Source organism: Nannobrachium achirus, assembly GCF_963921795.1.
Source record: "Nannobrachium achirus genome assembly, chromosome: 16".
Classification (NCBI taxonomy): domain Eukaryota; kingdom Metazoa; phylum Chordata; class Actinopteri; order Myctophiformes; family Myctophidae; genus Nannobrachium; species Nannobrachium achirus.
Genome location: NC_137823.1, coordinates 16,367,979 through 16,395,724, shown reverse-complemented (window position 1 = coordinate 16,395,724; position 27,746 = coordinate 16,367,979). Strand labels below are relative to the sequence as shown.

The window sequence follows — 27,746 nt, the reverse complement described above, 5'->3', positions numbered from 1 at the left end:
TTTCAATAGCTAAAGTATCAAATAGCAGATCTACAAGCTCACAGCGCAGCACCGAGTGCCCAGCTGCAAGCTTGTAGATCTGCTATTTTTAAAAAGTTGTGAATATTTTAAAGCAAACATTTGTAACTCAAATATTGCTTCTGGGGGGGTCCCTGGAACTAAATATTTTGAGATGGGGGTCCGTGGCCAAATACATATCATTTTGTGGGTCCTTGACTTGAAAAAGTTTGAGAACCACAGACAGGGTCAGGGTGGTGATATTGTTCATGTCACCCCAAGGTTATAATAGTTTTGGATTTTTCCATTAGTTTTTATTTTTTGAAAAGGCTTAGTTTTAGTTTAGTTTTTATTAGTTTTAGTGTTAGTTTTAGTCTTTTACGTAATATGGGGTATTTGTCCAGGGGTGAGATAAAAAAAGCTCCGGAAAAAGTATTGTCTATCCATCATATTGTTGAGAGTGGCAGGAATGTTGAGACATACAACTTCTCTCTTTGACCTCACCAACTGGTGTTTTTTATTTTTTTATTTCCACTAAAGACAAAAGACGAAAACTAAGGAGATTTTCTCTATAATTTTAGTTTATTTTAGTTAGTTTTGTAAACACACAATATCGTTTCCGTTAGTTTTAGTTTTTTTTTAAAAGCTTAGTTTTATTTTTTATTTCAGTTAACTAAAATGTTTTTCCATTCTAGTTTTCGTTTTTTAGTTAGTTTTCGTTTACTATAATAACCTTGTGTCACCCTCATGGTTCCTCGAAGGGTTCCAAATGTAACTCAGAGTTACGGCGGTCCTCGAAATTGAGAACGTGTGAGAATTACTGTGTTACACAAAACGTCTTAATTAGTATAATTGGTAAGTAAATGACGTAAAGAAAAGGCCCAATTTCTTTCCAATATGGCCCCTGTGCACGGAGCCTATTCCACAGCAACAAAGTCCAAACATCTTCCAATCAGAGGAGGCCATACTCGTTTAGCTCCTCTGTCGCTAGGGTCCGTGACCAACCGGCGCAAACCTCAGAATTGCAGCCAATCACGTGACTGCGTTTACACATACCCACGTACAATCACACAGCCCCCCCCCTCCCCCCCCCCCCCACCCCAACCCTTAACAGTACGGAATCAATATCACCTGTTAAGCCTGATCTATACTTAGCCGTGCGACAGTGATGTACGTGAAAATAGCAGATCCACTGATGTTTTGGGGTGCAGCACCATAGACACAATATTATACGTTGACCACACACCACACCGGCCACAGGTTTGTACCTCAAGGCAGCTGCTATATTGGTCCGTTTGTCTGTTTTATAACCATTAAGCCATTTAGAACTGAGACCTGATTCTAAAACGCCTTCTAAAAATCACTGCTTCGGGTAACTTCAGGTTTCAAATTTGTATGTTTTCGTAAGTTAAAGCCCTACTTCATCATACAAAAAGTGTTGCACAAAAGTAGTGAAAATAGCAGATCTACAAGCACACGGTGAGGACCTTAATGTTGGTTCAAGTGTCTGAATCAAGTGAATCTACGCCATGACATAACACCGCGTCTAACATTTTGAAACGATCCAAAATCACTTGAAAAAAAGAAAAGAAAAAAAAAGAAAAAAACAGTTCAGAATTCAGTCATTTCAGTGAGCCTTGATTTTGATTGTGGCGAGTACCTCCTGCTTCCATAGACATACTGTGCATGGGGCATATAGATACGATATGCATTAGGAGGACGCATGGCTTTTGCCCTGCCAGCGGCTTTGGCACAATATGGACAGCAGCAGCTGATAACAGTATATCTACGTGTATACATCTATACGCAACACTGCCACACAGCTAAGCACGAATCATCTTTACAGACACCAGTAGAGAAGACTACTATTAGTCCCTGAGGAATGAAAATACTCCCAGATTGGCCACTCACACGCACGCACGCACGCACACACACACTCGCACAGTAATAAATGATCAAGTTCTTTCGTTTTCCGATCCCCAAGAGCTCGGTATCAAATGACGTGGCTCCTCGGGAATGTTTCAAGGAAGTCAGGATCATCACAACTACATCAAATCCATTACCTTCTAGACACAGCTGTACACCCCTCGCCCTCCCTCCCCCTCCCCCGTCTCCGCTAACCTCTCTAAGAGTTTTCCTCGCCCCCTGCTTCATCTCAACCTTCAAAACGCCCCTGTTTGGCAGAGTCCTGGGGCAGTTAAGTGGGTCTCAATGTTGGGTATGGGGGCATCTAGGGGGGGCGGTCCTTGAGGGGTTTCGAGGTGGTCCCCCAGCTAAACAAACGGTTGATTGTTAGGAACCAAATGGACCCATTCAGTTCTGTAACTCAGAGTGTGTACAACCGGAACCAAATTCCGTTTGTACACTCTGAGTTATGGGGGTGCTTGGCCCTAATGCATATCAAACTGGGGGTCTTTGGGAATTAAAACAAAGTTTGAGAACCAGAGAACAAGGGTGTTCTGAACCCCAGACGAGAGACAAAGAGAGAGAGAGAGAAGGGGACTGATAATGTGAAGACAAAGGTCCATCTAAAATGTTTTTTTGGGGGGGTGTCACTCAAAAAAAGAAAAGGGAGAAAGGACATTTCCTTCCGTCAGTATGAACATGTGCGATGTCACTACCGCAAACTGACGGCCGCAGAACGTTTATCCATGGCAGAAAGGTGTTGCCCACCGTCTGGACATCCAAGCTGTTGGTTGTGTAACGGCGGGGTCCTATGACTGGCTGTAGGAGTTGTTCTGGTTCCCGTTGGAGCTCTGGTCGTTCTCACTGGGAAGAAAAAGACAGTAGAAGACCATCAGTTAGGGCTGTCACCATTACAAAATGTATGAACTCATTGACTGCTCTATCACGAGTTCCCCCGAGTTATTCCCGTTGTTTGACACCGCCACGTGAGTTTTTTTTCTTTTCTTTGAAAAAATATGTATTTTACTTCCTTCTATCTACTAGGCATGACCACGAAATTGCATGTTTGACCCCCATACCAACCCCATCTTTCAAACATGGCAGCCATGTTTGTTACAAATGTTTGCTTTTCTATTTATTCAAAGATCTACTAGCACTCTGTGCCGCGCTATGAGCTTGAATATCCTTAGTATAAAAATAATGGTTAAAGTGTTTATGTGACACAGATGCGTTCCCAGTCTTAACTCATATGCTGCCATTTAACAATACCTTCGTACTCTTTAACTGCCATTCGTCTCCATAGACTTCCATGTAATTCATAGTGCACGGATCATGCACACCCATGCCTAGATAATGCACCACGTGTGTCCACATTGCTCACAGCTTTCAAACAAAAAAATCCGAATGGAAATCCGTTCAGGCATTCATGAGATAGCAGCCATTATGTTTTACACTGTTGTGAGCTTGGAGGTCTGCTACCTGAGTTGTATGGGGGTTGTATGGGGGTTAAACAAGCAATTTCGCGATCGCTATCATGCCTACTAACGTTTTTGGGGTCCCAAAACATTTTTTGAAAAAAATAAAATTTTGAAAAAAAAAAAATCTTTTTTTCAAAATGGCGGAAATTCTCGGGTTCCTCGGGCGTGGCAGGGAGGGACATCGCGAAATTCTCGGGTTCCTCGGGTTTGGCAGGGTATGAGTTAATGGGTTAACGTGTACCTGTTAGGAGGAGGCTTGGGTTTGGGCATCTTGTTGAGCACGCCGGCCATCTCCTTCCGGTCGTCAAAGTTCTTCCACTGGTCGTACAGCTTCAGAATCACACGGATGATCTCCAGGATCTGGACAACACAGCAGCACTCAATTCATCCCATAGCACCTCTCAATTCATCCCATAGCACCTCTCAATTCATCCCATAGCACCTCTCAATTCATCCCATAGCACCTCTAAATTCATCCCATAGCACCACTCAATTCATCCCATAGCACCACTCAATTCATCCCATAGCACCTCTCAATTCATCCCATAGCACCTCTCAATTCATCCCATAGCACCTCTCAATTCATCCCATAGCACCACTCAATTCATCCCATAGCACCACTCAATTCATCCCATAGCACCTCTCAATTCATCCCATAGCACCACTCAATTCATCCCATAGCACCTCTCAATTCATCCCATAGCACCACTCAATTCATCCCATAGCACCACTCAATTCATCCCATAGCACCTCTCAATTCATCCCATAGCACCTCTCAATTCATCCCATAGCACCACTCAATTCATCCCATAGGCAAGTCATTAACCACTGTCAACCCGCTGTGCCCCAAAAACCTTATTCACACCGCGGCCATCTTTGATCACATGACCACATGGGATGGCAGCCTGCATTACAAACCATTGTAAACAATGGAGCGATGGTCGCAAAATATGTGTTCTGCTCAACCAATTTCTTTTGACCAAATTGACAAATGGGCAGATGATAACTTCAACATCCCGAAAAGGATTAAATAGAAGGGTACATCCACAATATTCATGACAGTTAGGTTACAATGTTACTCTGTACAAAGACTTGCTACAGTATCTGTGCAGACTAGTGCTTGCTCTGCCATCATATTAACTTACTGTTTCGTGATTTTTGCATATTAATCAGGAACAATCTAACAACAAATAGTTAATACCAGTAAGACTCCCTAATAAGGAGATAAGCGACCGTCAGGTCGCAGCGTGAATTTAGGGCAAAATCTGTAGGAGCAGTGTCCAAAAATGTTTTTGAAAAAATCGGCCTAATGGTGGCGGTATATAGGACAGATCCATGTTGATGACATGAGTGTAGACATACTGTGTACGGATTTGCGTGATTTTAGGGCAAAATGTGTAGGAGCAGTGTCCAAAAATGTGTTTAAAAAAATCTGCCAGATGGTGGCGCTATATGGGACAGATCCATGTTGATGACATGAGTGTAGACATACTGTGTACCGATTTGCGTGATTTTAGTGGGGGAGATATGAGTTGGGGAAAAGTGTGACATGACGGACAGACTGACTGACAGACTGACTGACAGACAGCCGGTGGAGGTTTTGGTAGTAACTGCGACCTGACGGTCGCAATGATGGTGGAGCAAGCACTGCACAGATAGCAAGTCGTTGTACACAGTAAGGTTGCAACCTAACTTACCTTGAATATCGTTACCGTGGATGTAATCAATCCAGTTACTGTATCCCTTCTATTTAATCCTTGAATATGAATAAGGTTGACATGGTCCCAGAGCTTACCTTGTCCATGTCAACAGAGAGCTCAGAGAACCACTGCCTTGCGTCTTTCTGCTGCACCACACAGGCTACATGCAGACACGCTGTGACACAGGAGAGAACACACTCATCATGTTAACTTTCTGCTGCACCACACAGGCTACATGCAGACACTGCCACACAGTAGGGATGGGACGATATGAAGATTTCATATCACGATTATTGTGACAAAATAAATTGCGATTTATACAATATTATCGCGATAATCAAAAGCCATTATACTGGGGCGGAACATTTGACATTTGATAGAGTGAAGAAAATACACATATTTACTTTTATCAATTACAGAAGGATATGCATCTCGGCAAATAAAAGGTGAATTGATCCCATGTAGTGCATGACGGAGGACAATTTCACGATAAATTACGTCTCCACAATACAATTATTGTGAGTGTTTTTATCACGATAAATGATAATACCGCTTTTCGTCGCATCCTACCACACAGGAGAAAAGACACTGACACCACACACCGCAAACAAGTCACACTTATTTTTCTTTTTTTGTCTTTTTTTCTTTTTCTTTTTTTTCAATCAATAGCTATAAGTTCATAACAATCATAAAGGTAATATTGGTACAAAAAGAAAAACACAAAACACATCTTCTTCATGAATATGTGATGCATTTTGTCCAGTCCAACCCGTGACCTAAAATTTGTCTTACACACTTGCTGTAAATGCATATAATAAATGAATACTACTGTATGTTGAAAGCACAGCGATAGGGCTGTCACGATATGACATTTTACATGACGATTAATTGTCACTCAAATAATTGGCGATTAACGATTTAATTGTGTTTTTGGTCGTTGATAATTACATTTCTGTTTGGCTTTTAGGCTTTGAAGTTGTACATGGTAGATATGACACATAACCTAAATATACAAAGAAATTACTGACATATTTGACAACCTACTACTTAAAAAATAACTTTGATAGTGGAAATAGCCGATCTCCAAGCTCACAACGCGTCGCGAATGCGACGCGTTGTGAGCTTGTATATCTGCTATTTCAACTATTTCGGACATTCTTGAACATTCACGATTATGACGATTATGACAAAATAATTGCGATAATGTCAAATAATCACGATTAGGCGATTATGTAATAATTGTGACAGCCCTACACAGCGACAGATCTTACCCAGAGCGATCATGAAGGGTGGATAGAGCAGACACAGGTCTGTCCTGTAGGTGTCATTCACTATTCTCCTGGAGAAGACAACGTCAGTCAAAGTAATGAAGACAAACATACATTGAAAACACTATAACATCCACACGCAACAGCAGCAGCACACCAATGTGGCCAGCAGAGGGCAATGTGACTCCACACATAAACTGTTCTGCTCACTGAGAGAACACACTTTCTACACTCGTTCTATCTCCCATTGATACTGTAGTGTCAAGGGCGCTCAACCTTTTCAGGCCACGACCCGCCAAAATAATCATATTTGAACTGGACAAGCACTTGCTAGTAGATCTGTCATTTTTGAAAAATATGGAACTTTTCTTTTTTTCTTTTCTTTTTTTTAAGCAAACTTTTATAACTCAAATCTTCTCTGGGTCCCTGGACCAAAATATTCTCTGGGTCCCTGGACCAAAATATTTTGAGATAGGGGGGGATCTGCGGTCAAATACATATAATTCTAGGGGTCCTCGACATGAAAAGGTTTGATAACCACTGATATCATAGCGACATACAGTAAGTGTTTCAGAAAAGCGTTAGAAGACATGTGTAGGTGGTCATTTGCCATGAAAAGGACTGAGGCCCAGAGCTGTAGAGATTAGCATGCAGTACGTACCAGGCGAGGGGCAGCAGCATGTCTTCCTGTCCCATGTCCTGGACGTACTGCAGTAGAGGTCTGTAGGGGTGGTAGACTATCAGACAGCAGTCCTGAGAGGAGAAACAAACACACACGTTAAGTCACAACCTGATCAGAATCAACTTTATTGTCACATCACACGATTCCATGTGTGAAATAAAGTGGGTGTCAATTATTTTTGTATGTGTGTGAAGTAGGGATGTTATGTTTTTGCTAGTGAATGTTACAGGTATGGCGTGTATTATATCAAATGTGAGCTTAACATAATCACAGTCATCCTTAATCATATTCCCTTACATTCAAGGGCTTTTGGGGAGAAATGAGACAGACTCATTAGAGCAGTGTTTCTCAACCACTGTGCCTGGGGACCTTTGGTGTGCCCCTGAGAAGGGTCAAGTGTGCCCCTTGAAACTGCTTGAAAGCCAGTATTGTATTTATCATTTTAAAAATGATTTAAACTAGTGAAAACAGCCGATCTACAAGCACAGGTTGTGTGCTTGTAGATCTGCTGTTTTCACTACTGTTGTGCGACAGCCTTGTGTGATGATGAATCAGAGCTTTACTTTGCGAAGAAACGTACACATTTGAAACTTGGAGATACAAGGTTTCTTCCCGACAGTGATGATATTTACACCCCTGTATGTGATGTGCCCATGGATTCTTGGGACATGAAAAGTGTACCCATGCAGAAAAAAGGTTGAGAAACACTGCATTAGAGCACTGCAGAGGGCAGGTTTGTCCAGCTGAAGCTTGTAGTCGGTCGATGTTATATACATCAAGGTAATTATGTTTCTGCCCTCATTTTTGGTTTTGGACAAGAATTGACTTTTTGGTCCTAAAACAAGTGCTGCTATCAATTAATCGGTTAATCGACCGATAAGGTTATCAACTTTCAATTAATGAATTAATCGATCATTTGCATCCCTAGGGTGTAGTATCCTTCTGTAGTCATAGAATCTAATTCTTAAAGGGGCACTCCACCACTTTTCAACCTATGTTCATATAATTGGTCCTCACTCAAAAATAGCTTTTTTTTTCTCAGAGGGCGGCTGTCGGCAGGTCAGAAACCCATCGTCTTGTGACATCATCGATTGCCAATCCAGCTTATAGAAACTGCAGGCTTTCTATTCCTGAAAAGTTGCAATTTTAAAGTGGAAGCCATTGTTCTCGCGATAATAAAAATCTAAATATGTTTTTCAAAAATATTGAATAATTTTTTTGGGGGAAAATGATGATGTCACAAGACGATGGATTCTGAACTTCCCACAGCTCTCCTATGAGACTTGGACTGAGTAGAAAAAATGTTTGATATTTTATCATGAACATTAGTGAGGACCTATTATATGAAGACAGGATGAAAAGTGGTGAACTACTCCTTTAAGCATTATAATACACAGAATGTCCAAGCCAGGTCTACTATGTTCCTATTCAAAGCGGTTTATAAAAAGAAATTATGTACACAGTCACTTTCGGGCAGAAACCTCTTATCTACATATTCTAACAGCGTTGCATAAAGTATCAAAAATAGCAGATCTACACAAGCTTGTAGATCTGCTACTTTTGCTGTTTTTCAACTTAAGTCCTGAAGAGTAACAGTTTTGCAGGTTTCCACCCGATGCAAACCAAGTCCTCTATACACAAGGAACATGATTAAATCACATTAGCAGCGGTGATATGCACCACTGCGGAACGCAGAAATGCTTCTCACACGGATGTGAAACATATCCAAACATATACCTCATGGATGTGACGCGTTGTGAGCTTGTAGATTCTTTTCCGGCACGCAAATGATTGAGTCTTTGACTCAACATCGACTGTACACCGGTTATTCTCAGAGAATAACTTAAAGGTAGGGTAAGTGATTTTTTTTAATGTTAATAGGTTAAAGCTCTATATTGTGATAGTAATCATTGCTATGGAGTGTTAGTTCAGTAACCGGGGTCTCCCCGTCTCAAATTTCAGCCAATCGCTACCCACTACCCATTTATCAGCTAACGTTTTCGTGTTACAGTTCTATTTGTGTCTGCTCATTTCTGTGTCTGTTATCAAGTCCAATTTCACTTGTTCATCCTTTTAGTAGGGTCTCAAACCAAGGTTCTGTGACCATCCTCTGGCAAGGATGGTTTGATGATTGATTTGACCTCTATGGAACCTTTATAAAAGATTTAGCCCCCATGTCCCTCGCAAAAATCCCAGCATTTTTTGCTAGAGGGCCAAATTCAAAATGGCGCCCGGCGCCTTCGTTAAAAATGAACTTTTGATCCAGACGACCGAGAATCATGTATGAAGACACTTTTTCATACAAGTCAACCATGAGGATTCCAAATCTGACACCATTTTAATCATAAGACCTTGTTTAATTAGCATAATGCATGTTTAATTTGCATATATTGTGCATATTTAACAACTCAAAGTAAACACTTGGTAATTTTCTGTTCTGTGTTATTCCAAGTACTTATTACAAATATATTAATATATTAATATTATATATATATATATATATTATTCCTGCACATCTGACCACTACTGAAGCAGTACATATTCCAATAAAGTGCTCTTTGTTCATGTAATAAGCTAGTAGGTCCATAAAAAATGTTTCTGTATATCAATTATTATGACTTTGACTTCTAGACCACATGCTTGGAAAACAATGGTCACATACCAAACCTTTCACAGTTGATCCCAAAGTAATTTGTCCTGTAGAATCAATTTCTACATTTTTGTATTGTGCATATTTAATTAGAACATTTTCTTATTTATTAAATTTGTGTAAATAAGCTAAACCAATATAAAAGGTATGCATGGCACAACATATTATAATTGTTATCAGATATGCCCTCAGGAGAAGACCCTGTCCAACATGCAGCCTGGAGGCACAATCCAGGACACCAAAAACAATGTTGTCTGCACCCAAGAGAAAGCGGGGAGCTCTCCGGGTATAGCAGTAATTCAAGAGGGGCGCCATCCAGTAGAGTGAAAACATAACTTTTGAATAGAAACGTCATTTATTTGGGGTTTGTAATTTTTACAGACACAAAACACATCAATCTGAATCAGAGCTGAAATGTCTTAGAAATGATTCTCTGGGAAGAGGCAGAGAAAGATCTGGATGCCAGTGAGAAGAGGGTGACGTACTGTACCAGTTTATATCTCAGAAGATGCCACCCTTTCCTACTGGCCTGAAGGCCAGTTCAGCCAATGAGTCCATGCAGTCTGAGTGGGATACAGAAAGCAATGACTCTGCATTGGGAATCCCACTGGTAGTGCTAGATGAGGTGCCATGTTACCTAACCTAATGGAAATGGGCCAATCAGCATCTACTGCCTCCAGGTTGAAATAGCAGATCAACTCAATGGGTGGTCTGTCTGAGAATAAAACATCTGCCAACGTTGCCTTGGCATCTGGTCTGAGGCGCCTCAGACCAAGCCTCATACCAGCCTTTGGCCAGTCTGCCTTTGAGGATGGCATAAGAGGTGGAGAAAAATAGAGCATGGGGGCATATGCCATCAGGCTAAATGGACTAATCCAATGCAGCTATCACAATTTGTATAATATTCAAGGAATTGGTGACACAAGCCTTTGTTCAAGGACTCCTTCCTCGTCATTTTGGATACCCATGCCCCATTGCCCCAATGCCCTCGAGGAAGCAGAATGTTACCATCCTTGTTTAGACTGACCTTGCCTACATCAGACAAGCCAAGTGTGGTGGATGATGATGGGGACAGTGAAGAGCCATTACAGCAGGAGCCACTCCCCAGTCTCTACCAGTCAGTCACAAGAGACACTGGATAGACAGAAGAAAGGCCTATGCTCTGGCTGCTACCAATGTGGAGAACCAGCTGGACAGTTCCCTGCGTGATCTACAGTGGCACTTTTGGACAAAGACTACAATGTATACTACACACAGTGGACCAGCCTCACTGTAATTAACAGATTGATGTATCATTGTGTCAAACATAGCTTGCAGAAATATTTGAAGAGGTCTAAACTGCAAGCAAATATCTTGAAACAATATCTTAAGCTAGATAGATTATCCCAAACCAGAGGACAATGGCTGGCAGGAACAATTTATTATACAGTAGCTCATCAATACACACACACACACACACACACACACACACACACACACACACACACACACACACACACACACACACACACACACACACACACACACACACACACACACACACACACACACACACACACACACACACACACACACACACACACACACACACACACGTCATATCTGATAACAATACTAGGCAGATGTTGTGCATTAAATACCACATATATTGGTCTATAGTACCTACACAATTTGTTATGCTTATTTACGCTAATTTGCTCAAACAAGCAAATTGTGTCATTAAATATGCACAATACAAATATATAGAAATTGATTCTACAGGACAAATTACATTGGGATCAACTGTGAGAAGTTTGGTATTCAATGTTTTTCTTTTCCAAACATGTGGTCTAAAAGTCATAATAATTGATGTACAGAAAAATAATTATGGACATACTAGCTTATTACATGAACAAAGAGCACTTTATTGGAATATTTACTGCTTCAGTAGTGGTCAGATGTGCAGGAATGATAATATTTGTAAAAATAAGTACTTGGAATAACACAGAACAGAAAATGACCATGTTTACTTTGAGTTGTTACTTATGCATAATATATGCTAATTAAACATGCATTATGTTAATTAAACAAGGTCTTATGATTAAAATGGGGCCAGATTTGGAATCCTCAAGGGTGACTTGTATGAAAAAGTGTCTTCATCCATGATTCTCGGTCATCTGGATAAAAAGTAAATTTTTAACGAAGGCGCCGGACGCCATTTTAAATTTGGCCCTCTAGCAAAAAATGCTGGGATTTTTGCGAGGGACATGGGGGCTAAATCTTTTATAAAGGTTCCATAGAGGTCAAATCAATCATCAAACCATCCTTGCCAGAGGATGGTCACAGAACCTTGGTTTGAGACCCTACTATTTATCCTGTGTGAGTACTCTCCCCTAATTGGAGAAAAGTGGTATCCCAAACTGAACAAACATGCATCCTCTGTTTATTTAAGAGCTTTCAGACCCCCGTTACTGAAAAACAAAACACTCAATATCAATGACTATCACAATGTAGAGCTATTTAACACTGTTACTGAACAAACACTCTATAGCAATGATTACCATCACAGCAAGCATGGACTCAAACAACGCAGCCAATCACGTGACTCAAACACAACCTGTGTTTACTCACCATCAACTCTAGCAGGTAGAACTCACACTCTAAGATCTGTGGTCAGGAAGAGAGAGCAGTTACATTATATCAATATACAGTATGTCACACATTACACTTCTGTATCTTATGTATGTCATAAAAACAGTTACTGATTATACATCAAAGATATATTCTTGAACTGAATGAACATTCCCCATTTGTCTCTGGGGACATTTGGGGAGTATCTTTTCCAAACAAAACAATGTTTGAACCATAGTCATCATCACCACACCACCAGGCAACCACTAGTCCACTACCCTTCTCTCTCTATAATTGGGGAGATGAAAAAACTAAAACAAGGCTCTAGTGTCACATCGATCTGCTAATTTATTCTCAGTGGTGCGAAACCTTCCCTCCTACGCTTCAATCCGTGCCAGTCCACTATTAATAATCATTTACACAGATCTGGACAGGCGAGGCGTTGAGGACGGCCCCCGCCGGGAAGTCCCGGCAGTTCGATAAATAATTCACCCGACGGTGAGAAGTAATTACGTGACGGCGAGACGTGGAATGTGCGGAGACAATGGAGCGTCCGCACGTACGTAGATACGAGCGGCAGCCGCTGTCAAAGCCATCTCCCAAAGCAACGGGAGTTTCAGCGCACACGTGTGAACGTAAGCTGTGGAATGTCACAAACTGGGCTGACAGTGACATAAGGACACTGCCCATGCACACTGCAATGTGTTTGTTGTGACATGCTGTAGTGGCGCTGTTAGCACGCCAGTGCAAGGATACATATGATATCCATGAGGAGGAAGCAGCCAAACAAACACAGCCACAGTGTTTGTTTGCTCACAGGAGCGACTGTGCTTTGGAAAAACGGAACAATAGAATAATTAGAGCATGACCCACCCACACCACGTATAGATTGGGGGTCTGACGCAACAGTCCTAGAACATTGAATGAATCACTGTCAGAGATTCTCAAACTTTTTATTTTATTTCAATGACCCCCTGTTTGTTTTGCATTAGGCCAAGGACCCCCCATTTGATATGGGAGAGTGTTTTCTGCTGGTGTTTCAGTCAGAGTGTATCAAAGGGTGCGTTTGGAAATGCGCACCGGTTCTGGTTAGGGTTAGTTTTAGGCATAGTTTTACTGAGGTTAGGGTTAGGGTTGTGTTTAGGCATAGTTTTGCTGAGGTTAGGGTTAGGATTAGGGTCAGGTTTAGGCACTCACTACACTGAGCACACACCCGGTGCGCATTTCCGAACGCACCCTTTGATACACTCGGACTGAAACACCAGCAGAAAACACTCTCCCCATTTGATATAGTGTACAATGGACCCGTAAAGGGTCCATTTGGTTCCATTTGTACACTCTCAAGACTCCTCAAGGAACGGGACTCTAATTTGAGAACCTAACCCTGACCACCGATAACCAAGGTCTGTTTGACCAATTATTTTATTCTCCTCTCCCCCAGCCACCACACAAATGTAAATGTAAAGAGTAGGCCTACTCAAAAAATCGATATAGAAAGCCCGGATATTATAAATAAACACAATTATTATTAAAGAATATTCAGCTTTAATTATACAATGATCAAGCAATGAAGTATTTAACCACGAAAAGCAAAATGTTTGAAAGTGTTTGCCTATAATGAAATGTCTAAAATACGATGGCCAATATATCAGTCAGTCTCTGATAAAAAAAAAATGAAGCTAATTGTTTCCCTGAGCCTATGGTGGGTGGGTGGGTGGGGTGAGGTCAGGGAATATGCAGCACAGAACTGGGTTCTCTTTTTACTCACATGATTCATTCTGTACGGGAACTCCTTTGGGAAGGCGTACGAAAATCTGGTTTTCACTGTGTTTAAAAACAAAGAGAAAGATGTGTTCTGTTAAATTCCACTGACTGGGCTGTACTTATGTATACGCATAAATAGGACACATTAATGTCTCGTTACGTACATACAGACGTCGCCGCTGAGATCAGCCTTGTGTTTGACACAACTCCAAATTCCTGCAAGAGATAATTATGAGATAATTAAGTCTCTAAATGGCATTTTTATATATCATTACATTTTTGTTTTTTACAAGCGGACAATGGCAAAGGAGAAAAACCTTTTTGGATTGCCATTTCAATTGAGTTACTTCCATGATTTACCATGGTCTAAGTTTTCCAGTGAAACAAATACAAATGTGTTGCGTGTTGCATGCAATGCAGGTTCCCTCACCTCAACTTTAGAGGCCAGGAATACACAGGTTGGAGCCATAAGCACTGGGTCTATACTCTTCAATGAGTACCTGGAAAACACCATCACATACATCAAAACGAATAACAAGCCTTTTTTTCCCCCCTCTATAATTTTTATCCCACAATTTTGAAACCCATTTTTTCACCCAGTGCCAATTGCCTAAGCTATGTAATCCTGGGCTCTGCTCTCCCTCTGCCGCGCCTAGGGAGACATCTATAACTGCCACGATTTTCCAAACAGCAGAGAAAAGTTCAGTCTATCTCTCGCATGAAGATATCAAGGATTCGTCAGTGATGTCACTGTGATCTATAAACTGCTAGTGCTACTGTAGCCTTGGCCGGGAGGCGAACCCGGAACCTATGTGGCTTGACTGACTGGAGGACCTCCGCAACCAGGCAAGTAACGCGATGTCGACTACTAGGCTTTAGGTCTACAACGTCAGAGGAACTGACGGAGCACTCCGACAGTACCTATTTGCGCCGCTGCCACCAATGTAGCCTCGGCCGGGAGGCGAACCCGGGACCTATGTATCTTTAGTTACCACTCGACTAAAGAACCAGGCTCGCTAGCGAGCAGCAATGCACACACTGTATAGCCTACACTACTTCCTACTTCTGTGTTGAATAGCCGTGACATCACTGTTGAATCTTTGACATCTTTATTTTAGCCTTTCAACATGTTGATCAGCGCCGTCACTACAAGCTGCAGCCTATTTTGTCATGACCGTGCTCATGAAACACTAAACGGGATATTATTCCAAGTCAACATTCATTACAGTACAACTATCAGTAGTTGTAACTAGGCGTGGGGCGGTATCGACATTTTGTTACCGCGATTACCGTCTTCCCATTTACCGCCGGTATTGCGGTAATTACCGCACCCGTATCTATTAATTAAGGTTCGGCGATAAGCCAAAATATTGCAATCGTCTTCCCAAAAGTCACCTCTCCACAGCCTGACTGCCCGAGTTATACTTCCCCGTACAGCACAGCAGGTTTGGCTTTGAAAGGAGCAGATCTACAAGCTCACAACACGTCGCATCCGCGACGCGATCTGAGCTTTTAGATCTGCACTGTCGGGTTACCATAGTAACGGTAGCTACTTGGGCTTTTAAGACACAGACTGCTGTGTGTGAACAAACCAGAAGAGAGACGGAGACGGGTAATCAGATCGTGTACAGTGATTAACTCACGTCTGAAATCGCAGCGATTGAGTGCTGATATATACAGGTTTTAGTGACAAGACTTGACAGAAAAGGTTATAAAATCGGCGACGGGGCACAACGGGCGAGTCGGCGCGACGCGGTGGGAAAAGTAAAAGATAGTTTCATTTTCGGTTTTAGTCCACGCGGTCCGCGCTCCGCCTGTAATCCGTATGAATAAAAAACAAAATGCCACAAGGTACTACTGCCACAACACAAGGTATGTATTAACATACTTGTGTTGTGTGGATTACAGTCAGAGAAAGTTTACGCTTCTCCGTGCTCCCTACTACGAGGCTGCTGCTGTGTGTAGACTGTGTCTCCGAGTCGAGTGACGTATATGGCTTCCAAACCATAGACGTTCCAAACCTGTGGTACGCGGCCCAGAGCAGAGCGGCATGGAGCGCATGCGGTCCTCGCCTCTCCCCCGTTTTAAAACTCGCTTGTTTTCAACAAAAAATAGACTATTTTGACCGCGGTAAGGACCCTGACACCGCGGTAGGCCTCGGTATACCGCGGTACGGCGGTTACCGCCCCCAACCCTAGTTGTAACCCAGGTAAAGTAATGTGTCACTCAGCAGGTTTATAGTTTTCCCACCAGTCCTATCCTTGTTGATATAATACCATTTAGGTCAATGATATAACACATTATCAGGGTTCCCACACATTTTTACCAATTAATTTCCAAAACATTTCCCAATTTCCAGGACTATATAACAATAATTCAGCTCAATAACGAGTCGCTTATTCCTATGTGCAATGCCCAAAGATAGGCGTTGTATGCCAGTGGTTCTCAACCTTTTCAGGCCGCGACCCCCGAAATAATCATATTTGAACTGGGGACCCCGGCACCCTGACGAGCACTAAGAGTTGAGGAATTTTGTATAACACGGTTTTATTGTGAAAATAGCCGATCTACATGCTCACAACGCCTCGCGTTGCGAGGCGTTGTGAGCATGTAGATCGGCTATTTTCACAGTTTTTGCCTCTAATATTTGACAATTTGGCCAATATTTAATTTGGCATTTCAGAGGTATTAACAAAATCAATAACCAAAGACAATGCATAACTATTTTTTCCAGGACCTTCCAGGACCCTTGGTCAATTCCAAAACTTTTCCAGTACTGGAAAAACATTTTTCTAATTTCAAAATATTTCCATGAATTTCATGACCGTGGGAACCCTGCATTATGTAAATATAATATAAGTCAGCTTCGTTTTGTTACGATTGATGCAGGACCAGCGCATGACTTGGGGGTACATACATACATACATACACTATTCTAGATGGCTGACCACCTTTGTTTTCACACTGTAAAAACTACAGTATATTATGTGTACAGTTATGTGTGTATGGGAGAGACAATCCCAATACCGCACTAGCCCCCGCAAAGGAGTCAAAATAAATAACAAACAACATGCGTGGGGCGCCCGGTGGCCTACTGGTCTAAGCGCATACCATATAGGCATTGATGCCTGGCGGCGGCGCCGGTTCGATTCCCGATCCGGACGACCTTTGCCGCATGTCTCTCCCCATCTCTCTCCCCCGTTTCCTGTCAGTCTACTGTACTATCCAATAAAGGCATAAAACAAATCTTGAAAAAAAAAAACTAAAAAACAACATGCGTTCCATTGTACCTGGCATAGAAGCGTTTGAAGTAGACGGTTGCCGTGGCGATGACCTGCTGCCGTAGCTTCAGGTGTTCCCCCAGGGCCTGGATGACTGACATATGCAAATAAGATGCAAATAAATGTAGTTAACCCATTATGACGCAATATTTTATGCTTTAAATATAAAAAAATAGCAGATATACAAGCTCACAGCTGCGAGCTTGTAGATCTGCTATTTTTGAAAAAAGTCGTGAAAATGTGTGCAAATCTTTGAATATATGTATTTTCAAAGCGAACGTTTGTCACTCAAATTTTGCTTCTGGGCGGTCCCTGGAACTAGATATTTTGAAATGGGGGTCCGTGGCCAAATACATATCATTTTGGGGGTCCTTCACATGAAAAGGTTTGAGCACCACTGACATAGTAGTCTCTCAAGAACAGACTAACTGAGCTCCAGTTAAGTGAAAAGGACCTTTTCTTTGACGATGGCTGGCCAGATTGCTGACATAGAAACATATTTTTTTTTCAAAAAACCTTAGATGGATTCAAAAGACACTTATAGAATCGGGTCAAAATTCAAATTTTCACAATTTAAAAAAAATAGCAGATCTACAAGCTCGCTTATCTGCTATTTTTCAATAGTTAAAGCATAAAATAATGACACAATAATGTTTACCCGTTCCAACTTCTAAATGGGTTAATCTGTGCACGTTACACGCACTGTACCATCATTCAGTTACGGTCATGTAGGTTTATATCACAACGGTATTACCTCTTACGCTTGATGTATATATAATGGCATGCTCAAAATAGGGGTGCCAGAGATAATGTAGTTATTACGATCATGCACCAATACCTAGGGGTGGGCGATATGGTGATAATTATCGTTGAGACGATACAATGTCTCCACGATATGCCTTTTCAGAGGTATCTATATCGTGATACAATTGAGGGAGCCTTGTAAAAAATCCTGTTTAATCGTTAATACAGAGATTCATTGCAGAATTCAATTTAAACCTGCATTTTGGTCTAAATCAGTGGTTCTCAAACTTTAAAATGTCAAGGTCTCCACCTAACTCTGACAGTATACAAATGAAACCAAATGGACCCGTAAGGGTCCATTTGGTTTCATTTGTATACTGTCAGAGTTACATACTTGTAAAGTTCAATTTAGACTTCCAAAAAGGGACCCAGAGAGTCTCGTTTTTGTCAAGTAACTTGAAAAATAACCATAAAAATCAACGTGAAAAAGAATCGTGATAAAATTGTGTATCGTGATACAGCTTGGGAAAATATTGTGATATTGTATTATTTTCCATATTATCGCCCACCCCTACCAATACCCAATATTAAGATCATACACCATTATGGTGTATTAACAGGCAAGAATGTAGTCTTGTGTGGGTGGAAACCTCATATGTCCACAACTGTTACTTTTCAGGATTCAAATAGAAACGTGAAAAGCATCAAAAGTAGCAGATCTATAAGAACAAAACGTGTCGCTTTGCGGCGCATTTCGAGCTTGTAGATCTGCTACCTACAAGTAGGGTGTTCATTTACGAAGAGGTTTGATTAGAATATGGATAAGAGGACGATATGCTAACGATGCATACAATCATTAATTGTCCACCATGCAATAATCTATTAAATAAACGGCTTTTTAAACAGAAATGTTTTGTAGCTGAAGGTAGCGGGTGGGTATTTGAAGGTTCAGGTTCAGGTTAATTGTCACATATATCCATACAAAGTATACATAATACAATGAAATGCTTGTGCTAAGAGCACTCTCAGCCTACAAGAGTGTAGACCAGGGTTCCCCAATAGGCGGCCCGCGGGCCGCAGGGCTACTGTCTACTCTGGCCCCCACCAACCCCAGTAATAATGGTGGTATAAGAGCAGCAACAACACTAGTATATCGTCATTGTTGGGTGGAAACCTCGTATCTCAAAATGTGTACCTTCTTTCACAAAGTAAAGCCCTGCTTCATCATACGAGGCCGTCGCACAAAAGCAGTGAAAACAGCAGATCTACAAGCACACAACGCCTCGCGGTGCGAGGCGTTGTGTGCTTGTAGATCGGCTGTTTTCACTAGTTTAAATCGTTTCTAAAATGATAAATGCAAAATGAACGGTTTTGGACATACAAGATTTTCCCCCGACAACGACGATATCTGAACTGTCGCTGGAGTAGCGGGAACACCACCATGCAATGTTGTGGCCCTCGGCTTGGTACCCTAGACATAATTCGGCCCTTGGGGAAAACTAATCGGGGAACCCTGGGGTGTGTGCTGATGCAGCGATCATTGAATTTGCGACTCTGAGCTCAGCTTTGTTATTTTCGCATAGCCTACTGTAACAAAGACGACTTTAGCGTTCCTCACGTCATCAACATGTAACATTAGAAAGTTGTGTTTTAAGCTCTTCTTAAACGGGATTCAATGTGACGACGGGGGTCTGTTTTGTAAAATCCAATCGACGACACCACGACGGAGCATTTGTTGAACAAGTCAGCGTGTACGACTCCAAATCAAGCAGCGTCGCAGACTCGCAGTTGCGTGAATGCATGGATGTTACACAGACATTGATGTCCCAGAAATGTGTGACCACAGCGCGTATAGTTGCATGGTTGATGACTTGATGTTGCGTAGATATTGGTGTACGGGGCTTTTGGTGTGACACATGGGTTGATTTCCTTTTTCTTTTCTTTTTTATAGGTCAAAATTGACCGTTAGTGCTTACCGGTAACCAATTTCTTATCGGTTTAACGGTAACGGTTAACCGTTGGCCATCCCTAGTCCCAACAGCCAGATACAAAATAATGTACCGACATATAAAATGTAATGCTGGTACCGTTAGCGAAGAAGATCTGGATCTTCCAGTACTCTTCCTCCGACAGGAACTTGAGGTCCTTCTGTCGTTCTTTGATCAGGTCCTGTTTGTCCAGAACCCACTGCAGACTGAAAGAGACATTATACATTCATTATTTTATTATCATTTTATTCACAGGGTTCCCACACATTCTTACCAATTAATTTCCAAAACTTTTCCAGAATATTTAACCTGATTTCCAGGACTATATAACAATAATTCAGCTCAATAACGAGTCGCTTACTCCTATGCGCAATGCCCAAAGACAGTGGTTCTCAAACTTTTCAGGCCGTGACCCCCGAAATAATCATATTTTAACTGGGGACCCCAGCACCCTGACGAGCACTAAGAGTTGAGGAATTTTGTTTAACACGGTTTCATGGTGAAAATAGCCGATCTACATGCTCGTTGTGAGCATGTAAATCTGCACAATTTCTGCCTCTAATATTTGACAATTTGGCCAATGTTTCATTTATCATTTCAGTATCATTTCGGTATTAACAAAATCAATAACTAAAGACAATGCACAGCCAATTCTTCCAGGACCTTCCAGTACCAAATATTTTTTAGATTTCAAAATATTGCCATGAATTTCATGACCGTGGGAACCCTGTATTCATTAAATGAATAAAATGCAGTGGGTTATAATATTATTGTCCAGAACCCACTGCAGACTGAGAGACAGATATATATTCATTGTTATGTCATTTATATTATACTGGTCAGGTGGGCACTAGACTAGGGACATCTGGGCACTTCCATGCAAAATTGTCTAAATCATTTAAATAAATATTATATATATATATATATATATATATATATATATATAAAATATATAGTTTTATTTTTAAGGCTATTAAAAAATAGTAGATATACAAGTTCAAAAAGCGTCGCGATGCGACCAGTTTTGAGCTTGTAGATCAGCTATTTTCGAGAAACGTTACAAATCTTCTCTTATGGGGGGGGGGTCCCTCCCTGGAATCTAATCTTTTCAAATCGGGGTCCGTGGGCCAAATAATAATACACATAATTGGTGGGATCCTTTATATTAAAATAATACACATAATTGGTGGGATCCTTTATGTTAAAATGTCGGTAAAGAGCTCTTAAAAGATTGAATTTGAATATTTGTATTTTCCCATATTGACAACGATATACGGAGCGGCGGCGGCACGGAGACTCAGCGCTAGGCCTCAAAACAAAACAACAGCGGTCTTTTTTTTTATTGAATAAAGTCCAGATCAGTCCACGTTCAGCTCTGTATACTCACTAGTGGGAGCTCTGCCAGAAGTTCCCTGCCATGTCGTGGTGTTGAGGTAGAGGAGGAGGAGGATAAAGCAGCAGAATCCACGGATAAACAACAGAATGTTCAGAAAGAAAAGAGAGTTAAAATAATCACTACACTAGTTGGTTGAGTGCGACGCACTAAACGTACCGGACAGAAACGGCGAACGCTTCAGGCGTGGAACGAATGGTTCCTCCCGACACATTTGTTCCGCCAGACCGCCACTTACATGTGCCTAGGGGTTCTCAACCTGTGGGTCGGGACCCCCAGGGGGGTCCCCAAATTATTTTGGGGGGGTCCCCAGATGATTAACTTGATATTCAACATTGTTTTCTCTCTCAACAGTAAACAAACCAGCATAAAGTTGTATAGAGCGTATCTGCACATTTGTAAAGTGACAATTTAAGGACTTTTTAGTACCTCTAAAATGAAAAATTAAACATTGGCCAAATTGTCAAGTAGTATGCTGCATTCACACTACGAAAAGCCAAGCTAATGGTTTGCTTGGTAATTCAATGTATTCTCTATGCAAACCAGCTTTTAAAATGTCCAAGCTTTGTTTCCAGCTTGGAAATTTTAAAAGCTGGTTTGCATCTAGACATAGAGAATACATTGAATTACCAAGCAAACCATTAGCTTGGCTTTTCGTAGTGTGAATGAGGCATTTCGCCTTAATTGTCTTATGAAATGTGCAATACAAACTTGAAACATCTGACAATTCAGATTCACTCATGGAAATCATTCTTAGTGGAAATAGTAGATCTACATGCTCAAAATATGCGAAGCGTGTTGAGCTTGTTGATCTGTTTTCCTCTATCCGTAATTTAAAGTTATTTAATGGTATTTGACATATATATTTTTTTATGGAGCCTAAAGGCAGAAATATATATTTTTATTCATAATAATGTTCCAATGTGCAACGACAGTAACACAATTAAATCATTAATTACAATTATTTGAGTGACAATTAATAGTCAACTTAAATGTCATAAACGTTAGCTCTGGTCTCAGCCAGAGAATCTCTGACGTCATATTGATGGCCATACATGGCTCAATAAGTGACTATAGTGGTTTGGTGGAACTGGGATGCTTTGCCTTATGGACATCCTGGTCTTCGTTAGAATCTTGGTCTTGTTGAGAAGAGGCAGCACAACTCTTAGCCAGGATGCAAAAATGTATTAAAAGGTACAAGAAACCATGCCTTTGTCACATAAAGCTTGGCCAATCAAATGTGGAAGTCACATTCGTGACGCCCACTGTCTACCCACTTGCCAATTTTAATAATATACTAGACCGGGCAGTCAGGAAAGATTTAGAAATTTCAGTACCCATCTGTCTGTTTGTGTCCCTTTTATGCCCATATATGGAGATCTCTGTATCTGTCTGTGTGTCTGTGTCCCTTTAATGCTCATATGGAGATTCCTCTATCTGCCTGTCCTTGTCCCCTTTATGATCATGTAGGCCTACGGATCCTTGATGTCATCAGTATTAGGCCAGTCAATCTAAGCCAAAAAAGGCCCAACCCAAAAGATATTGCAATAGTAATGTGACATAGTTTTTATTGGTCAAAATACCCCCCCTGCAACATATATAACCAAAACTATGGTTTAGTGATGAGTCATCACTTTTCACAGTTTTGTGGGGTCTGTTTTTAGCCCAAGTAATGTTTTTTAGCTTGGAATGGATTCAGAATCATGAAAAAACCCCATGCTACTTGGGGAGGTCTTTTTTTTACCCTGTATAGTAAGTGAATGGGACACAAACCTGAACCCCCTGAATTTTCCTTGATCCTCTGAATATATAATTCAACTTTTAATATGTTATTTCGATGTCCAAATTATCATAAAAAACCCTGAATGATTACTATTGCAATTTCTTATGGGTCAAACCACAGATTGACTAGACTATACTGTATATGCATATCCGGGTGTTTCTGGACAACCAGATATCCATCTATATGGGCATATGGGTCGATATGCCACCACCAAATAACACTGAGGTGGCTGATAGAAACGTTGAAGACTAAAGGCCCATTCCCACTGGGCCACATAACAGATAAAAAAATCTCTTTCTCCAGATATTTTTCCATTCAAGTGGATAGTAAATACAGATAAAAAAGAATATCTATCACAGATATTCTTTTTTATCTGTGATAGATATTTTTCTTATCTGTATCTACCATCCACTTGAATGGAAAAAATATCTGGAGAAAGAGATTTTTTTATCTGTTATCTGGCCCAGTGGGAATGGGCCTTAAAACAGAGGAGAGAGGGATGGGGTTGGGGGCTCGAGGTTGGGTCAGAGCAGACTCACCCACGCCACGAGGTCACCACGTGGGGCCCAAACATATCAGCATAGCATGGCTTGTGGCAGTACGGCAGGCCATTATGCTCTGCATGGCTGCCAGGAGACAAAGTCTTCCTGCACCGTTCACAGCTCAGACAGGGCCGATGCCAGTCCTTGCCTAGTGACGTCACCTTCTCAGCAAAATATACTTTCTTGTTGCATCTGGGACAAAGCTTGGTTACACCAAAGACAGCGACAGTGGTGTTGCTCCCAGCTTTTTCGGGTCCCTTAGGTGCACGGGCTCTCTTCTCCTCAGACATGGGTGCTGAGTCCACAGTGTTGCTGTAGGTCACAGGAGTTTCGTCCGTATGGGAGATTGCACCGGTGCTGATGATCTTCGAATCGAGCTCAGATGATGCTTTGTCTTCACCGCGACGCTGCTTTATTCTCCTCAGTCGTCCGGCTAAGAGGTCCCTGATCCTTTTCACCACTTTGAGGGCCCAGGTTTTCTTCTTTTTAGGAGTTTCCACTGAGGTGCTGAACGTCGCTCCTTCATCTTCCGGTTCCTTAGGTACACAGACTGTCTTGTCCTCCACCTCGGGTTCTGAGTCGTCCACAGCAGCCGGGCTGTTGTTCCCAGAGCTATCATATTTATAGGAGCCTGCCCCTCCAATATTCACACCTCTCGGCCCAAATAGGGTAGCGTAGCACGGAATGTAGCAGTAGGGACTTCCATCGCGCTCAGCATGCCCCCCTGCAGTCAGAAGCTTGCTGCAGCGGTCGCACTTCAGGCACAACTTGTGCCAAGATTTCCCCAAAGAATACACCTGTTCAGCCCAATACACCGTCTTCTCACAAGTGGGACACTTTTGAGCCATGTTGTAAATGTTTTGGTTGAACAAAACCAAGCGAACTCTTGTTTCTATCGTTGCACAGGCCTCCACCAGGTTATGTGCGAATGCGAGATTGTGTGTGTATGTCCAGGAAGACAACCATGTCATGTGTTTATAAATTGTCTCAGTGATATCATCAGACCTGGAATTTCGTCATTTTAGGGGCAAGGCCACTTGGCCTTTGGTGTTGTCCATTTTAGTTAGGTTTTAGTTTATGTCTACATATTGACCAAATGCCCCAGTCAGCTGGGCATTAAGGCCACTGTGGCATCATGCCATTGGTTTGAGGGGCACAAGGCCAAACTGAGGGGTAACGACGTCCATGGCCTTCGTGGCCTCCATGAAATTCCTGCACTGGATATCATCATAGATGTCTCTGGGGTAGAGCAAGTATGGGGAGGGGGTAAATGAGTTAGGTTGAGGATGTATGTTTATATTGAAATTTGGTTATGTGTGGTTAACATTGTAATATGTTATAACACTCATACAGTACACATGTTCAAAAGAGATTTTTCATATAGCCTGAACATTTATTCATGTGTTTGTTTGTTTGTTTGTTTGTTTGTGTGTGTGCAGCTCTACTTGCCAATCCTCCTTTTGTCTGCAAAACGCTGCTGATTGACATACTGTAATCTGTCAGCATGGTTTTAACCACTTGTTTTTGAGCGGTGCCAGACGCTCCTACATCTGGCTTTGTGTGTACTAGAGGTTTGCGCCCGCTTCTCCCGTTTTATAGTAAGTGAAACCTGACCAATCATGGAAATTGGCCCACTTATAGTCTGGTCACAGTGTCATGTGAAGCTCATAAATCTACCAATCCTCAAGTTCATCGGACATATGCCCCTTTATGCCCATCTGGCATATGCTATGCTATGGGCATAGACGTAATCTAACCATAATCTATAGTTAGATTATAGTTAGATGTAAGGTAAGATAAGATAAGACAGGGTCTAATAAGAGGAAATTACATCACAACCTTGTCATCTCAACCATATCCTTTAAAATGAATTGTCAAATTAACAAAAACATAATTTAGCAACTCTCAGCAAAACATAAATCTGCCTATTGAAACCCTACCTGCAATCAAAAGACCAGAACCACAGGACCAGAGCGGCAAGTGTAGGTAAACAACGTCGTCATGCCTGTGGACGTGAGCAAGTGGAGCGGCTCTCTCAAGCTGACCGAGGTGGAGGAGCAGCCCGCGCGCGCCCTGGCCGTCCGCTACGGCGGCTCGGTGGACATCGACAGCCTGGGGAAGGTCCTGACGCCGACCCAGGTGCAGAACCGCCCCGACGGCGTCCAGTGGGAGGGCTGCGACCCCAACAAGCTGTACACGCTGGCCCTGACCGACCCGGACGCCCCCAGCAGGAAGGAGCCCAAGTTCCGGGAGTGGCACCACTTCCTGGTGGTCAACATGAAGGGCAACGACGTGGCCAGCGGCAGGGTGCTGTCGGACTACGTGGGCTCGGGCCCGCCCAAGGGCACGGGGCTGCACCGCTACGTGTGGCTGGTGTACGAGCAGCCGGGCAGCCTGTCCTGCACGGAGCGCGTGCTGCCCAACACCTCCGGGGACAACCGCGGCAAGTTCAAGGTCAAGGCCTTCAGGAAGAAGTACGGGCTGGGAGCGCCCGTGGCCGGGACCTGCTACCAGGCCGAGTGGGACGACTATGTTCCCAAGCTGTACAAGAAACTGGACGGAAAATAAATAAGTATAATCGTAAAGTATAGTGCCTTTATCGATAGTGCTTTACAATAGATTGCGCATTCCATTCACACACATTCATACACCGATTGCAGAGGAAACCATGCAAGGCACCAACCTGCTCACCGGGAGCAACTAGGTGTTCAGAGTCTTGCTCAAGGATAAAATATTTTCTGACAGGAACGCCTCCCGCCCCATAGGTGATTTGTAAAGAGGTAAGGCATGGATGAAAAATGAGCCCTCAATCTCCATGCCTTCTGGCCTGGCGGAGATAACTAGGCACGTGGCTCATGGAGCTGGAGTTATATTGGAATCGGAAGGTTTCCCTGTTCAATCCCTGGCTCCTCCGGGCTGTGTGTCCAAGACAAGTGTGCTTGAGCAAGACACACTGTCCGTGGTTCAAACTCTATTGCCCTTCGCAGCTTCATGCTCGTGTCATGACTGACACAGCCCTGATAGGAAACCCAGCCTGGTGGAGATCTCCAGATCACCAGGCTACTCCTGCTCCGGTGACGCAGTGGTAAAGTGCCTGCCCACCACCGCGTGAAGCTGCAGGGGTTCGAATCCAATCCAACATGCTGCATCCGGCTTTCTCGAGCGACAAAACGAACATAATTGGCCCGTGCTCGGGGGAGAGAAGCCAGTGTGCATGGGGTAGGTAGGCACTAACCTCACCAGGCTTTCTGAGAGAAAGCCTGGTGTTCGTTCACAACAGCCCGTTTGGTTCCCGCCCAACGCGGAAACCACTAGAAGAAGCGGCGTCGCTCTGATTTGGTTCCCTCCGTTTGTTTCCCCAATCCCTATTAAAATGCTCAAGTAGCCTAGTGTAGTCTTTCCAGTCGCTACGAGTTGGACTAAAAAAAGATGCATATACCAAACAAATTTTTCAAAAGCAAAACTACTCCGCATCAAGGAGTTTATTAGATAGGCCATAAAAGCATGTCCTTGAGTGCAGGGGAATTCTTTTGGGTTAAAACTGTTTCCGGTGGATAGTTCCGGCCAAATTGTAGTCCTTTGAGTACTACAACATGACGTTTTGTGGTTTCCGCTCCAGACCGGTTACAAGTCCGAAAAGTGAAGTGATCCCAGACTAGGTAGGCACCAGTCAGCAGGGAGTGTTGGGCGGGAGGAGTAGGACGGAGGCTCTACTTCCTCACGGTGGGGGCTCCTCACTGGCAAGTGGATCGATAAGATACAACAGCACAACACACAAATGTGTTTGTGGAGGAATTCCTTGGCAGCTAAAACAGCTAAATTGGGGAGAAAACGGGGTAGTAGGAAAAATAAAATAAATAAATAGTAATATAGTTTAAAACTAGACCAGGTCAACCTGGTTGTGCCAGACCCCCTGTCTGTCATCATCATTTATGACATCATGCCTTTTGTAGTCATCATC

At 42.4% G+C, this 27,746-nt stretch overlaps 2 protein-coding genes and 1 pseudogene across 3 annotated transcripts; 1 reads left to right on the top strand and 2 right to left on the bottom strand.

Moving 5' to 3' along the window:
- Positions 1 to 2,146: 2,146 nt before the first annotated feature.
- On the bottom strand, positions 2,147 to 21,569 carry ccnc (cyclin C). Its single transcript, XM_080744221.1, has 12 exons — positions 21,455 to 21,569; positions 20,167 to 20,273; positions 17,345 to 17,429; positions 14,485 to 14,554; positions 14,219 to 14,270; positions 14,059 to 14,114; positions 12,291 to 12,326; positions 7,010 to 7,101; positions 6,352 to 6,419; positions 5,176 to 5,255; positions 3,622 to 3,740; positions 2,147 to 2,766 (listed from the first exon to the last, which is right to left on the bottom strand). Exons 1-12 carry the CDS (start codon positions 21,484 to 21,486, stop codon positions 2,712 to 2,714), a joined length of 852 nt encoding a protein of 283 aa, XP_080600347.1. The 5' UTR covers positions 21,487 to 21,569; the 3' UTR covers positions 2,147 to 2,711.
- Positions 21,570 to 23,778: 2,209 nt separating this feature from the next.
- On the bottom strand, positions 23,779 to 24,633 carry LOC308300835 (cysteine-rich protein 2-like; annotated as a pseudogene). Its single transcript has 2 exons — positions 24,373 to 24,633; positions 23,779 to 24,097 (listed from the first exon to the last, which is right to left on the bottom strand). The product of its transcript is annotated as a cysteine-rich protein 2-like (transcript).
- A 1,153-nt stretch (positions 24,634 to 25,786) lies between these two features.
- Positions 25,787 to 26,353, top strand: LOC308300402 (phosphatidylethanolamine-binding protein 1-like; the record flags this gene model as incomplete). The annotated part of the gene is made up of 1 exon (XM_080744225.1): positions 25,787 to 26,353. One exon carries the CDS (start codon positions 25,787 to 25,789, stop codon positions 26,351 to 26,353), a length of 567 nt encoding a protein of 188 aa, XP_080600351.1.
- Positions 26,354 to 27,746: the final 1,393 nt, after the last annotated feature.

Bases quoted from the DNA above. Each gene is read 5' to 3' on its own strand.
- ccnc (XM_080744221.1), bottom strand. From the start codon at position 21,486: ATGGCAGGGAACTTCTGGCAGAGCTCCCACTA. The intron at 14,271-14,484 runs GTGAGGGAACCT...TATCTCTTGCAG, and splicing joins TCCTGGCCTCTAAAGTTGAG to GAATTTGGAGTTGTGTCAAA. The intron at 5,256-6,351 runs GTAAGATCTGTC...CCTGTGTCACAG, and splicing joins ACCCTTCATGATCGCTCTGG to CGTGTCTGCATGTAGCCTGT.